General features: G+C 42.9%; 1 protein-coding gene across 1 annotated transcript in view; it reads left to right on the plus strand.

Moving 5' to 3' along the window:
• The window catches only part of RREB1 (ras responsive element binding protein 1), a 124,571-nt gene that overhangs the window by 52,790 nt on the left and 56,397 nt on the right, over window positions 1-15,384 (plus strand). The window contains exons 2-5 of the mRNA XM_050890773.1: window positions 4,338-4,457; window positions 5,808-6,010; window positions 10,643-10,732; window positions 12,091-12,254. Of these exons, the coding sequence (XP_050746730.1) occupies window positions 4,338-4,457; window positions 5,808-6,010; window positions 10,643-10,732; window positions 12,091-12,254 (577 nt within the window). The remainder of the gene's footprint in view (window positions 1-4,337; window positions 4,458-5,807; window positions 6,011-10,642; window positions 10,733-12,090; window positions 12,255-15,384) is intronic.

Raw genomic sequence — 15,384 nt, forward strand, 5'->3', positions numbered from 1 at the left:
AGTAAAATCTGCTCTTCTGCGTAGAAGATTAGTAGGAGACCAGTGCATCAGAAACCGTTTGGAGGGTGGCGTAGTGATTCTTAGGTATTATAATCTCAAGGGTAAACGGTAAATTTTTGTTTATTCAAATGCAATATCCCTCTTTGAAGTTCTGTTCTCGTCTAAATTTGTATAGTAGAAGGTCTGGCCTTCATTTAAATGATCCTTGGGTTTTTTTCTACCACTTAGAAAGAAAACAGTGGGAAAGCCTTGAATAAGCTAATAGTGTTGCTAAGATGGAAATGATGAAGAAGGCTCAGGATTCCTGTTTGGGCCTCACAGGAAAAAGTGGTTTGAAATGCATGTGTGTGGGGGTGCACATTCCTAAAACTGTCATTTGTTTCCTCTGTTTCTCCTCCACCTCATGTTCTGTACTACAGCATGTCTAATGAAACCAATAAAAGTATTTGGCTGAGAGTGTTAATCTTTCCCTGGCCCAATTAGTGCATGGCTTCTACTTTAACGTTAATGTGGATTTTTTTTGGAAGGCAGAACAATGAGCAGCTTTGTGCTACACACCAGGTTTTCCCCCTCCTTGCCTGTATTGTGTGTTTCTTCCTATCTATTCCAAAGGGAGAGCTCATGTGCAAAGACAGTGGAGCAATCTGCAGCAGAGACTTGTACCAGCTCCTAGGAGCCAGGATGTGCTGCTCTGTGCTTGTGTAGCCGCCTCTTGATGGCAAGTCAAGTGACTGTGACTCTGAAGACTCATCATTTCTTCTCCTTTCTTCTTCCTTCCCCTGTGGCCTGTGTTCTCCTTTTTGCTTCATCCATGATGCTCTTCACCAGAAGGAGAAGCAGCTGTAACTGTTGAGAGTGGTCTTAAAACAAGAAAATTAAATACAAATAAATACACATAAGCGAAGGGGGGAAGTAACTGTTGATGGGCTCAGCTTTAACATACAGTGGAGTCACACTTTATCCCAAAGGAGGAAATAGGTCTAGCAAGTGTCTTCCTGTACAGACTGAATGGGAAGCAACAAGGCTTTTTTCTTTTTTTTTTAGCTCCCTGCTTTCTCAGTGACTCTCCCATTAGCTGGTTATGTGGGGCATCAGGAGTGGGCCTCTGTCAGAAGCAGGAGCTAAAGGCCCCTCAGATTTCTCTGTGGGATTGAACTTGCCCCGGTTTCATGGTTTCAGTGACATCATCAAGGGGCAGCAACATCATCAAGTGGAGGGGACACGTTCCCACAGAAGAGCCAGGTCTCTTCTTGTGGCCGTGCAAAGAGGGCTGCTGCATTGTTTTGTTTGGTCGTCATCCCCCCCAACATGTGTTAGCACTCTCGCTCTGTCGCTTGCTCTCTGCTTTTCCCCCTTTTCACAGAGGATCACTGTGACACTTGGGGCTTTCTTCAAAGGAGAAGATGACTTGAATGCTTGTGACCACTTCCCTGTTTCCTAGAGGCTTTGGTCCGATGTTGAATGCAACCTGAGGCTGCACTGTTTGCCAGCCTATTTCCTGTTGTCCTTTTTCCTGGAGGTCTTTGTTTTCTTTTGGGGAGAGGGAGGAAGAAGGCTTCATCAGCACGACCTCCAAGCAGGGGCATTTGGTGTGAGCTGAGAAGGCTTGCAGTCGTGAAGACAGCATGGCATAGGGCATCCGTGCTGGTTGCTGCCTGTCTGATTCTCTGAGTTTCATAGGTGCTGTGGAAAAAACCCACCACTTCTCCATCCTCAGTGATGCATTTATTTAAAGAAAAAAAAAAGAAAAAAAAAAAGCTGCAAGAGAAATCTCTCGGTATGTTCCTGCCTAAAGGCGCTCTGCCACGGGTTTTCCCACAGGAAGGAGTGATTTGGCCCAGTATTCTTATTGTTTCTATATCCTATTGCAAATAGAAAGTTATGCTTCTGAAATCAGTGTGTGTTGCTCATGCAGTTGTCTTTGTTTCAGTGGTGCATTTTTGCTTCATGCAAGAGAGTGGAAGATACATATGTAAATAAAAGCATGCAACAATAATACCTATTTTTGCAGAAATTAAGTTGCAGTCTTTCGACTGCTTCCAAAATAGGAAATTTTTAATGTATGGAAAACTGTTTTAAAAACAAGATCTGTGACTATACATCTTTCTTTGTGTTAGCAGGAAGATATTTAGATTCAGAAATAAAATAACTGTTGGTTCATAGAAATTATGAAAGGCTGTAATAGCACAATACGTAGCTTTCCTCCTGAAAGAACAACAGAGAGCAAGCTGGCAGGTGTTTCTAAACCAGGAGGTAGGTTTGCTAATATGTGCATGTATGCCTGTCTCTTCTCTTTGTGATGAACATTTCCCATTTTCACTGTTGCTGAAAGCAGCTCTAGGAATTCTGACTCTAGTTCTCTGGGAATCTCCTCAGCTATCTTAAAGTTACTTTGGCCAACACAGGAGTCTTCACAGTTACACAATAGATTGACTTTTTCCAGGATGAATCAGTGGTGACGTTAGTGTCCTAGGTATTGACTGAAAGAGGAATGAATAGATCTACTTTGGAAGGGAGAGTTGTTTTGTTTGGTTGGGTTATTTGCATAGTTTTAACAGAAATCCATCCCAAAAATTTAAACTGGTCCTTATTTTTGGTGATATTAAGCAGATACAGCAAGCAAATTAGAAGATGTAGGCCAGTCTTGAAAATAACTCTTTTGTGCTTATTCTATTCAAAATTAAGTCAGCTACCACATAAGTGGTTAAAAAAAGATCGAGAGAGGAAAAAAAAACCTCAACTGTGTTGCTCTTGAATGAGATGGACCTTTTTTAAAAACAAACAAAATAACAGCAAAGTTACAACAGTTAAGGACAAACAAAATAAAGACAAATAAACAGCTCCCATAATTACTGGAGAAAATACAGAAGGCTGGGTACTTGGCCTCACCTTGGATCAAGAAATCCCGTGTTGCAGGGACCACTAGTGTTTTCTTAGCAGGAAAGTACAAAAATGACTAGGGAAGAGTTACCTTGAGTTGTTCAGGATAGCATAAAAATAGTCTTTTTGTCTGGTTTTGAAGATGCAAATTGAAAACAGTGTTTGTTAAGAAGTTGATGTTATCCAGAGCCTTAGACAGTGGGCTTAGTCAGGTCCTAGGTTTTGTCTCTAGACTGTGCTGGCTCGCTATGTCAAATCATCTGTGTGCTGCTCCTAAGAGGGTTGGCAGTTAAACGTAGAAAGCTTGAATCTGCTACTTTGTCTGGCATTGTATGAAATGAGGAACTGCTTGACACAAGCCGGGCCCTTTCTCTTTGCCTTTTCTTGTGTGCTCTAAAATGTCAGTAGCTGGGATAACGTAGTCATTTATTGTTTGCAAATGCTGTTCAAACAGCATTTGAAGATGTGTTACGTGATAGATTTGCATGTCATCCTTGAGAATATTTTTTTTTAAAAGGAAGAAACCGTGTTGACTTAACTGCAGTTTGAGGCCGATGGTCTCTGCTTTCTGAAAAAAGGAAAACCTGTATAACTATTTTGCTTGTAAGGTTATAAAGGTGTATTTCTCCATTAAAAATGTATCAGTAGTTTTCCATATTACAAATAACCTTTTCCAGAGGCTATCGCCCTGGGTGCCTCGAGCAGAGAACTCCTCTCTTTCTCATGTGTCGATCATTCGCCGTCACCTCTAAAAATGATGTTTAGCTGCCCTGTCATTCTCCAGCCAGAACAGGCATCCTTCCTGAAACCCCAGCGATGGCATGATAAGTTTGTGGTTTCAGAAAGGGGTGTGGAGAAATTCTGTCAGCACATACGATGGTTGCTTATGTCTTCAGCTCATCTGGAAACCTTGGGCAGTGGGCGTGAGGAATGTGCCAAATGGTCCCAGAAATCTCAGTAGTCATTTCACCACTGCTAGAAGGAAGAAAAAGGTCACCATGAATTCATGTGTCAGAGTAAATGTTAATCCTCCAAGAAGAGAAGGGGGGAGGAGTGTGTGTATGAAATTGAATTACTTAAATTCTCTAGCTGCAGAGTATTCTTCCAACTTCTTAACCAAATGTAACGACTGTCAGTGATATGCTAGCTTGCTCTCTCCTTCTTTCCCTCCTCCTTTTTTTGCTGGCTGAATACTGGGGACCAAGCTGGTAAGGGTTTCCTCTCTTTGTTTGCCCAGGTTTCGCCACTGTCAGAGGCAGCAGCATCTCCCTGCCCAGTGCCCAGCCACTCGTGGGAGTGGGCGCTTGGCTGCGCTGGCACTCCTTACATGCTTCTGTCATCAGACCTACGTACCAGTCAGGGGAGCCCTCAAACTAAATGGCTGTAGTCTTTATTTTGCTAAAATGGCTTCCAGAAAAACTTACTCCCTTTCTCTTTTTCCCTTCTCCCTCACATAGTGCTAGAGGGTGCTGCTGAAGAAGAGGCTGAAGAGCCAGACGCTACTATACATACTACACTAAGTGAGGAGACCAGCAACCAAGAAGAGAGCCACAGTCAATCAGGGGATAAAAATGAAGGTAACTGGTTTGACTAGCTCTGTGTGACTCTGTAAATTAGGGCATTGATTAAGGCTTGTGGAAACATTTCTTACCCATCCATTCCCCTTATCTGTGTGAAGAATATAAGATACATTGAGCAGAAGCACTGGTGCACACATTTCTTTCCCCATCCCTAACCTTTATCTGTCTGACAAGTATAAAATAGGTTGAGCAGAAGCATGGGCACATAAATACTCGACTACCACTGCAGGCTTCCAAACTAAGATTTTCTTGGCTCCCAGTAACTTGGCACCACATTACTTAGCCTCAAAAAACACCTGTTTATAATGCTCAAACTTATCTTCCAAAGTCAGTATTATGCAGAGATCAAATGTTCACAGACAAACGTGTTCCTCCTTGTTCACCCTCACATCCTCTTGTGTTACAGTGACTTTCTCACAACACAGACTAAGATTCTGTGCTCTCCACCAGAGGTGACAGAGCAATAGACTTGCAGGGCATTCCTGTTTGATGGGGATACTTCTTTTGGGGGAAAGGAGTGTTTAGTTTGAAAGCATTTTCCTTTTCAAACTTGTAAAGTGGAAGGCCTTACCTGTGTGTTTGACATGGTATGTTGAGAAACTGGAGATGAGATTTTAGATGTGTTTTGAATTTGGTATCTGAGACAGGAGCATCCCTGCTACATCCAGAATGTGATGGAGAAGTCTAAATCTGAACAGCTTTAGCTGTGGCATTAGTTGTGGGTGTAACACATATGCTCCATGAACTAATACGGCTTGGTAGACCAAAAAGAATAAAAATCTACATAGATGCCAGCTGTGGCAGTAAAGAGGCATTTGGGGGGATCTGGGGTTTTGTTTTGGTTGGATTTTTGCTAATTTAGCTTATTCCATATACAGAGCTGGTTTAAGCTATGCTAGAAAGAGAACCCAGTACCCTACACTGTGTTACTAATGCCTTAATTGTGCAGTTCTGCTCAAAACACGTGCTTGCTTGAATGACTGTGCTTGCCAGAGCATGCATTCATCAGTACTGCTCTACTAATTCATGGTGATCACAAGGTACCACGAATAATACCATTTTACAGCAAGAGAGTTTAAGGTAAATCACTCTATAAGCCCCATACTGAATTAAGGTTAAAAATGAAGATAACATGAATGTCCTGTGAGAAGAAATGTACACCTTGCCCTATGCATTCCAATATGAGAAACTTTTCCTGTTACAAGAACTCCAGTTATTATGGGCTGTTGCCTGTGCTCCATGATGATCCAGCAGAGTGTGATGTGAGTTACAGGCAGCTGAAAATACTGTGGTATTTTATTTTTTTTTAGATGGCCTAGCAACTCCTATGTGTGTTTTTAATTCCAGAGAAGCAGCTGGAAAGCTTAAACAGCTACAAGGTATCACCAAGTTCACCAAACAGTTTGGACGGAGCAGACTTGTCCTCCATTGACGCCATGATGTCAGCAGTGATGAATGTGGGGAAGATTGCTGAAAATGGCGGGAACTCTCAAAATGTCAAATCCCCCTCGAAGTCTCCTGCACCAAATCGGATTGGCAGGAGGAACCAGGTATGTAAACCCAAATGCAGAGAGAGTGAAGGGGAGACAAGCAGCTACATGGGAAGTGATAAGACATAATTATGTTTCTTTGATTGTTTTGCCTTTTTTTCCCTCAGTGGGTATTTCTTGCCTCTGCCACTGCTCCTCTGTTTTCTGGTGGCTCTCCAGAACTTAACTTTAGAAAACTGGGAATCAAAGGGGTCCGCTTGCTTGGATTCACATGTAAAACATTTGAGCACAAGCTCCGATGTCATGCAACGGTGAGGTGGCCTAGGAGATGCCACTAGCAGTGGCAAAGCCACCTAAGAATTACTGCTTCTTCCACACTGCATCCTTGCTTCGGGCTCTTGCATTCGCCTAATCTGTTGGGGGACCCGTTCATTTCATGAAACTAGGAGAAAAGAAATAGCTCAGAGAGGGGCAGAGTGGTGTGGCAGGGGGCTTGGCTCGGCCATCGTGTGGGACCCCTCATGAGGTGTGCGGCTGTCCCCAGGGAAGATCCCAGTGATTTAAGGTTAAAGGTGGTGCTAGAACAAAACATCCATCAGAACACTCAGTTCACACGTGTGTAGTGTAAGGTGCCTTACTTCATTGTTAATAAAACTATGAAGAGCTATTGCAGAATGCTTTGTACAAATCTTGCAGAGCAAATATATGTAGCTTTTATCAGTTTTTTTCCATTTACCAGTTGATGGCACCAGTTGATAGCAATATTGATCTAAAGAAGTGAAAGGAGAGAGTTGTATCAGTTAAAGCTGTCATTATATCCATGTTTTTCTCCTTCTGGGCCAAGCCCTACTAATGGAGGTGCTGCAGAACATCAAGAAATACCCCAAATCCCTGTGTCCATTTGACTTTAGAGCTTGCGGTGAAGCACAGAGAATTTGTAAATGAATCAAGATGTAACAGGGACCAGAAAGGTTGAGAGGCATGACTCATGTGATGTTCCTATAGTAGTTTATTAATAGCTTGCCGAGTAGCTGCCCAGTTGACAGACTTACGACTTGTCTTGGATTTTTTTGCTTGAAAGGAGTTAAAAGCCATTAACTGTAAATGAACATTCTTAAATGAAGAGTCTGGGCAGTATACGGGCAACTGTGTTTGTGGGATTGTGTTGTCTAGCACCGGGCTTTAAGGTGTATTTGCAGTGTTCCCACTTAGGGGCTGCCCTGGTTCCTTGATTTCATCATGTGAAGTGAGGCACTGGAGTTCAGACTAGTCTCGGTGGCAGTGCTGTTACACAGCTGTCCACCGGTACACCATGTGGTTTGGCTTCAGGGAAGTTTATTAGCGTTAGTGACCTTTATTCCACCTGATATTTCGATGGGCATCGAATCAAAGGAAGCTCGAGAGTAAATGTGACAGGATTAAGAGGGATTCTTACAGCATAAAAATAAACAAATACATTGAAAACATAGTAAATAGCCTATTTGTTTTTAGACTGAAAGATTGTTATCACCAGAGGGGCAAATGGCTACATTACTGAGAAAATAGAAGTGAGATGTGAAATATTAAGTGGGTATCAATCTGGTTAGCAACTCTAATACAGAGAATTTCCACTTTCAGCGTAGCAGAATGAAAGCACTGAATTGTTTCAGTGTATAGCAGCGCACAGATCTCAGATTCTGGTCAGAATGTGCCCCTTATTATAATTTCAAGGATAATAACAGTTCGCTCGTTTTCTAGGTCTGACTGCTGTTTCCCGTGAGTTGGCAGCGAAACATTTTGCCCTGAACCTTTGTCCCAAAGTCTATGGTTCTCTTTATAACACCGACTTTATCTTGGCTCTAGTCTGCCTGTAGTCTAATAAACATGTTCTCACATCAATCTGCATCCATTTTAACTTCTCACTTGCTTTGCTCTTGAAGAAAATAAAAAGTGTGACAAAGGTGTTTCTTTGAGCTGGAGAAAAACAAATAGACCTAATGCACAACTCCCAAAGCACTTGCTATCAGTTGAATGCAGAGCAGTTGTGCGAGGTTGACTTACTAAAGGGAGAGTAGCTAACAAATTGACTGCTAATTTTATCTTTCAGTTCAGGAAGTGTGTTTTCACCAGTCTGGCTCCAGTGGGGTAGCTGAATGCTATGTTTTAAATTTGTGAGTGGGGGTGCTTTTACAGTAGGGATGCTAATGTTTTTTGGTCTGGATTGGGTCAGTCAACAGCATTCCTGTTGTAGCTACCCTGGATTTGCTTGAGCTGTGTTACGGTATGTGGCATGTACCCTATGTGACCACTGGAGAAAGTTTGGGTTTTAGTTAATAATAAACCCCAGATTCAATACTAATCAGCTCTGGCTGAGCTATAGTGTGTTTCTGATCTTTGCTTCAAGGTGAACCAGTAATTACTCTATCTTCTGTTAATTTGCTGATTCGAAGAGCAGGCGGTCTGGAAAGCAGGCTTTGAAACAATCAAGTGCATCATGTAGAACTGCAGCACTCGGGGGGGGGGGACGGGACGGACACACGGGGACACGCAAAAAAAAGTAGTAGGTTGATAATTTCACAGAAATACCCTGGGGATTAAACACCATCTAAACTGTCAGCACAGCTGCAGGGATTTTCCTCACGGCACAGTGTGTTTGTTCTCTGTCCTGAGCCAACTTTAACAAGGTTGCAGTATAATTGGAGCTGAACATTACTCCACAGACAGGCTGCATGTAGTAAAATTAAAGTTGTATAAGTAGGATGGAATGAGCGTGTGCGAATTATATGTTTATATATAAAAATGGGGGGGGCCCTGGGATAATGCATTTTCATTTTCTTGGGGTGTTCAGACTTCATAATGGCAGCCTTTCTTGCTTACTTTCTAACGTTTTGCGAGTAATAGTACATTAGGCCTTGGCCTGTGTGCGTGGCCTACAGTGATTACCTTTAGGATGGAAAGCCCTGAAGTACAGTTAGAAAAAGATGTACAAGAGAAACAGTAGGGAGGAGTGGGAGAACCTAATCGTTGCAGTCCCGATCCTTTTAGAAGTGAAGTCACAAGTTTTGTTTACTTTAGGCAAAATGGGAAAATAGCTCTTCATCCATGTCCACAGGTCACTGAAGTTAATAGAAAATTATCATGGCCCTGTTTTTGAAAACACAGTGTTAGATTTTAATAGGGGACTCTCTAGAACGGTTCCCCAAATCATGTAGGAGGGGATATTGCTCTAATGAGACTTAAGAACCCTTTCTCTAACACTGTGTCAGCACCTTCCCTCCTAACATGCCAGAGAATTTGTCACAGAGATTTGGGTTAGTCATTCTCAGTGTTCTCCACAAATGCTTGTGTCTGACAATCTTGAAATGATTGCTTCTGAGTAGATGACTTGGGATAGCAATGGGGGAAGAGTTGTGTGGAGAGAGGAAATGCACAGATACACTCATACCCATCAACTCCCTCCCAACTAAAGAGCTACTGAGGGCGAGTTTTCTTTTTTGCTTGTTTTCATGGTTTTACTAATGATCCTTAAAATAGCTAGCAAAGAGGTTCAGTAGAACATGTCCTTTTGGCATAAATATTATACTTTCCCATCAGTCATGCAGAGATGGTTTTTGTACTCTCTTGTCACCAGAAGTGTAGGTAACAGGCGGTGGATCTATCTAGCTGGTGAAGATTTGCATCGTTCTACAGAAAACTGAGGTTTAATTTTCAGTGCCAGACCGTCTTCCTTTTAACATACAGGCGTTGGTGCAGAAGCCGCGCCTGGGCTTCTTAGTGAGGTGGTGAAAATACCCTTTATGTCATGCAGTAGCCATCCTTGCGGACAATTCACGCAAACGCCTTTGGTTCCTGTGAGAGTGCCATTTCATCCTTGGCTGAAAGAGTGGCGGCTTTGCTCAGTGTCTCAAGGGCATACTTAAATCAGGCTGAGCTCTCTGGTCGGCTTCATTGTTTGTACTTGTGGTTTGACCATGGTTACTCCTGATTCTCACCTGGGTGGAGAATAACCGGGTTCATAATGTGTTCTTTTTGAGTCACGTACACTCCTGCATTGTCACCTCTTTTTCGCCATGATCTCATCAGATCTTGCAAGCTTGAGAAGGGTTGGGCCTGGCCGGTGTGCCTGGATGGGATGCTTCCAGGAGAAACACAGGATGCTAAGGGAAATGGTGCTGGTGATTCAGTAAACGCCGCTCTTCCTTCTGAGTCAGCCACGGAGCAGAACATACAGCCCCTAGAAAGGGGCACCGAGCTAGTACCTTGCCATCAAGATGGGGTGGAAAATCTGAAGTCCTGAAGACTTGTGCTTATTAAAGATCTTTTGGGAAGATTAGTGGCGTTTGCCCACATATTCTGGTGGTGTTCCAGGAATTACTTTCTGCTCACCTAAATTCCTCCTGGCAGTTTGAGCTGGTCGCAGTAATTGCCTTCGCTTCCTGTCCTAAACTGCTACTGCTGAGTATTCGTGTGCTGTTAAAACAGCTGCTGTACTTCTGCAGTAGTTGAAATGGCCCCTATTTATAAATTCAGAAGTTTCTCAAACTTCCCTGAGGGATCTATCAGGATGATAAATGTATACGTGCAAGTTGTTCTGTTAGCAGTGGCCTTTTGTGCTTAGGATGGATTATATTTTTTCCATCCCCAGCAGCAACAGCTTTCGAGTTCTTTTATATCAATATTCCTTCTGATTTTTTTGGTTTGTTTTGTTCACAGGAAACAAAAGAAGAGAAGTCTTCCTACACCTGTCCTCTGTGTGAAAAGATTTGCACTACACAGCACCAGCTAACTATGCACATTCGTCAGGTATGCAGAGTACCAGCTCTTGATTTCTTACTTTTATTAAGAGTGTCTGGTTTGCCAGGGTGCATTTTGCCGTGGTGAAAAACAATTCCATGTGCAAACCAGAAATGTTTCCATTATAACTTTATTCAATTGTTTTGCTTTTATTTTAGCCTTCCCCTTGTATTTTCTTTAAAAAAACCCCCCACAAACCCAATCCCAAGGTGGGTAATTTCCCTCCCTTCCTTCCCCAACACTCCCCCCACCAGTGGCTCAAACAAGGATGTATGTCCTGTTCTGCATAGCTTAAGGTATCCCAAGGATCCGGAAAACCACTTCCATCATGAGGCATAAGTCCTGTTTTGTTACCCTGTTTGAGTACAGATCTCTTTACTGGTCATGCAAATTAAGAAGCAGGAAGACACAATTTTTAAATCTTCTCAGTGTAGAAGAGCCTCCCAGTCCTTCACAGGGTATAGCAATTTTGGGAGGCAGAATTAAAAATACACTTTTTTAATGGATGATGCACTTTTTTGTCAGCTACAGGCCTCTTCTTGTTCCTCTTGAAATATATGCATACTTTATAAGGAGGTTTGGCCTTTTCTATGTCAGAAGGTTCTGCTTTGGATGCTAAGGTTGTGGTTCACCACTGTGAGCCTGCTAGATACTTATTACTTCAGTTTTCCCTCCTGTAGTGTAACTGTTACTTAATTTTTTTTTTCTTACTCTCCTGGCGGGTTTTTTTTTTGGTATGTGAAGAAATCTTCAAGTATCTGAATGCAACTAAGAAAGAGTGGTACATGTAGTACAGTAGCTAATGGCCATATTTTGGCCCTGTAATGCATTCTTCTGGCCGTAGAAGTCTGCATGTGCACTCAGAAGCCGTTTACTTCTGTTTTCTTACTACACAGTCAGTTTGAAATGAGCATCTTTAAAGAGTATTTGTTTTTAAGTGTCTTTTCTTCTGCCATGAAGTTCATAATTACATCCTCTTTCTGTTTTCCCCCTTACCACTCACCCAACCCCAAACCACTGCACAGCTTAAAGTATCCCAAGGTACCATTTGTCTGATGAATAGTTGTTGAGTCCCTTTCTATCCTCTTCTGCTGCACACCCAGCCGAAATGCTGCATGTGGCAGGCATTGCAGGCTGTATGAAACAGCTACTTGTGCTGGTGCATTAAGGAGTTAAAAATGAAGGGTGGGGGTGGAGTTGAGGGGGGAGGGCTGGGGAGGAGAGGTATATACAGGGCACACCTTAATATAAGGTATTGTGCCGAGTGGCTCTTTAAAGCTACTTTTAAGATGTTTATAGTTCTCACTAATATTTTACTGGCACTTCAGAAGGGGCATTCAATGAAAAAAAATCGTTGCTTTCTCTAGCATAACACTGACACTGGAGGGACAGACCATTCCTGCAGCATCTGTGGAAAGTCTCTGAGCTCAGCGAGCTCCCTTGATCGCCACATGCTGGTGCACTCAGGTGAAAGGCCTTATAAATGTTCAGTATGTGGACAGTCCTTCACCACCAATGGAAACATGCACAGGTGAGTGCTGATCGTGACCCAGGAGTTTGGAAAGGATTACAGGATAGGGGACTGGTTTGTATCCTTGGAAGGACTTGCAAGCTGACTAAAGACACTTACTTGGGTAGAAAATGTGGACTATGTGATCTACAAGTATGGCATGACACACACACACACCACAACTGCTAGGATGCTTAAGTTGTGGGAGGAAGTCAGAATTGAGAAAGGTCTTGTAGCTCTCCACATATTATCGAGAGTTGTTACGGATATCCAGAAGTATTGCTTTTTTGGTTTTATTAGTAGTAGTAGTAGTAGTATTTTGACAAACAGGATAGATTTTTCTCAGAGGACAAAATATATAGCCAAGCTGTATAGGAGCTTCTAATTTTGTAGCTTCAGAATTGTGGATGCAAGTGGTTGTATTGGAACATCTGTGGTGGTGTTGTATGTTACGTAGTTAGGTATCCCAGTGCTGTCGTGAAGATGCCTCTTCGGAATAATTGATCTTGTTTTTAAATACATAGATCAGTACTTGCTTGTACTGTAGACGACTTACTGCACTATAGATCCGGGAAATTCTCTGCAACCCAAGTTGCCAAACATATTTCATGTCGTTTCCTTCGTAGGGATGTAGCAATAAGTACAGTTGTCAACCAGGGAAACAAAATGTTAAATCACATGGATGTTCCTTCCCCTCTCTCATCCCCTGATTCAGTATTCATTTATTTGCATGGGTGGAACACCTCAGAGCTGATTAAGACTTCGTGAATTCCCACATAGCTTTAGTCCCCATATCAAAGAGTTTACAACCTACAAAGAAACTGCAAGACAGGTGGGGGAAAGGAATATAGCTTATAAGCAAAATGACAAGAGTGATGTTTACAGACTGGTTCTGTGTGGGAGGGAAGAGATCTTGTTTCCTTGATTATTACCAGTCATTTTCCAAGCAGTGTGCTATAGACGGCATGAAAGGGGTGATTTTGGTGACAATAGGAAAGATAACGTAATGCTGGACAAAGGAAGCAATAGCTGCTTGCAGCTTTACCTTTTCTGTATCATATTGTCCAGGTTAAACAGTTACATGAAAACAGAGGAGAAACGGGAGGGAATGCAGTTTTGTAATTCCATATTTATTAACTTATACTTGATTGGAATTGGGGAGAATTGGAGAGAGAGATGTAAAATGAGAAGGGAAAGACACAAAGACGTTCAGAGGAGATACTGGCCTTGGACATTGAATAAATCACACATCTGACTCATCTGACCAGAGGTGTTGCGAGCCACATGTTTGCCAGACTGGGTCATTACTCTGTCTGCTGTGAGTAAGGCAGGGCAGCTGCTGAGTTGTAGCTGATGCCACTGTCAGCATCCAAGGGTGAATTCCAGTGCTGGGACTCTGGGGTGGTCAGACACTTGTGTCCGGGTCCTCAGCCCGGGCTGACTTGCTGAAGTGCTGCTTGCAGGGTTTGTTTGGCTTTTGCTCACTAGGCGTCTCCTCGTCCTCTCCCAGAAGCAGGAAAGGGAGGCTTCCCCTGAGACTTGACTCCAGGCCTATCAGATGTTGATGTAGTCACCCTTGCTTATGCGGGTTTCCCCATATAGCGTATAGCAACTCTTACCGTGCTTTAGTAGCAAATTTGCCAGAATTGCCAGGCTCAGTGACTTGCCCAAAAGAAGTAAGTACAGATCAGAAGCTTCTGATGAGAAGATTGTTTGGTTTTAAATTTTTCTCTTAACAAGATGTTGCTTGAAGTTACCAGGATGGAGTGTTGTTACTGACTGCACTAAGAAGGACCTAAGTTCATGCAACAAAAATCTTCCTGTTAAAAGTTCTTTCCATCTGATAGGTTCCTGTCTGCTCTGTAAAACTCCTTCTTGTGTAGGCCCACACCGCAGCAGCTTGGTGGGACATTGCAGAAACCTGTTACTGAGCTTGGTGGCAATGCAACAAGTGACCCCAGACCTGTGACAGGCAAGATCCTGAGCACAGTGAAAACAGGCTAGTTTTGCTAAAGGAGGGTAGTGGTTGGCAGGACTGTGCCACTGTTTTTTTGCAGTGAATAACCTTTTCTTGTTGCTATAACAGACTGTAATAGTGAATCCTGTTGCTGAAGTGGAAAGCATGAACGTGCAAGTAGGCAGATGAGGATAAATGCAAAGTGAAATGGAGTTTGTTATCTGGTGCTATGACACACTCACAAGGAAGATGTTCATTTTGCCCAGTGGGTACCTCCTTCCGAAACAGGTATTTCTAGTCTAAGATGGTGTGAAGTCAATTCTTCTGTAGGCATCTCAAACTTAGCGGTCGCATCAGGTCCAATGGCTTGCTAGTGCTGTGGATGAATGTCTCTCACATCACATTCAAAACTGCTTCTGCCTCAGGATCCCAGAGCAAGGACCTGCTTGCCAGGTCTTGTGTGCAGCTCCCACAGGCCTTGCTTGTGGTGGTGCTGTGTCTGTTCTTCTGTGCCAGCTGGCCAGCTGGATGATAATACACATCCATTTTTCTCTGCTTCTGCGCACAGTTCCTTTATTGTTTGCTATTTTAGTGCTACGGTATCTAAGTAGTGACAGATACATGCCCAAAACAGCAAAGAATAAGATTTCTAACCTGACCCTGGTAGCCAACATGGTGGTATCCCCGGAGCATTGCACAGAGTGTGGGGTCAGAGAGAGAAGTTGTAGGTTTAGCAGAAAGTTGTGAATGTGCTGCTAAAGAATCAGTGTAGCTTGTGAAGGTCCTGCAGGAGCCTCCCAAGTATTACTGCATTTACACCAAATATGCTCAGTACACAGGAGGGGAGTGAGGGAGAAGCTAGTCTGCCAGTATCTGAACAGGGGGAAAAATGTGTAGGCACATGCTACGTACATCGTCTCTTCTCTTTCTCCCCCTCTGCCTTGTTCTGGCTCTTATTTAACTGTCTATACTGTTTTTTTAATCCAGACTTTTAAAAGACCTTTTAGGGGAAAAAGTCCAACGAAATGGTTTTGTCGAGGGAAATATTGTGCCGTAGGAGTGCTTATTATTGTTCCGGCAGAGGATGAAATTTCTGATCTATTTTTCCACCTCATAGCAGCCAGGTCATTAGACATTCAGCTGAGCAGAGGAGGGAAGGAGTTTTGGTTGCTTTTTGGGGTTAGAAAATATCAG

This window comes from Gymnogyps californianus, chromosome 2 (genome assembly GCF_018139145.2).
Source record: "Gymnogyps californianus isolate 813 chromosome 2, ASM1813914v2, whole genome shotgun sequence".
Classification (NCBI taxonomy): Eukaryota; Metazoa; Chordata; class Aves; order Accipitriformes; family Cathartidae; genus Gymnogyps; species Gymnogyps californianus.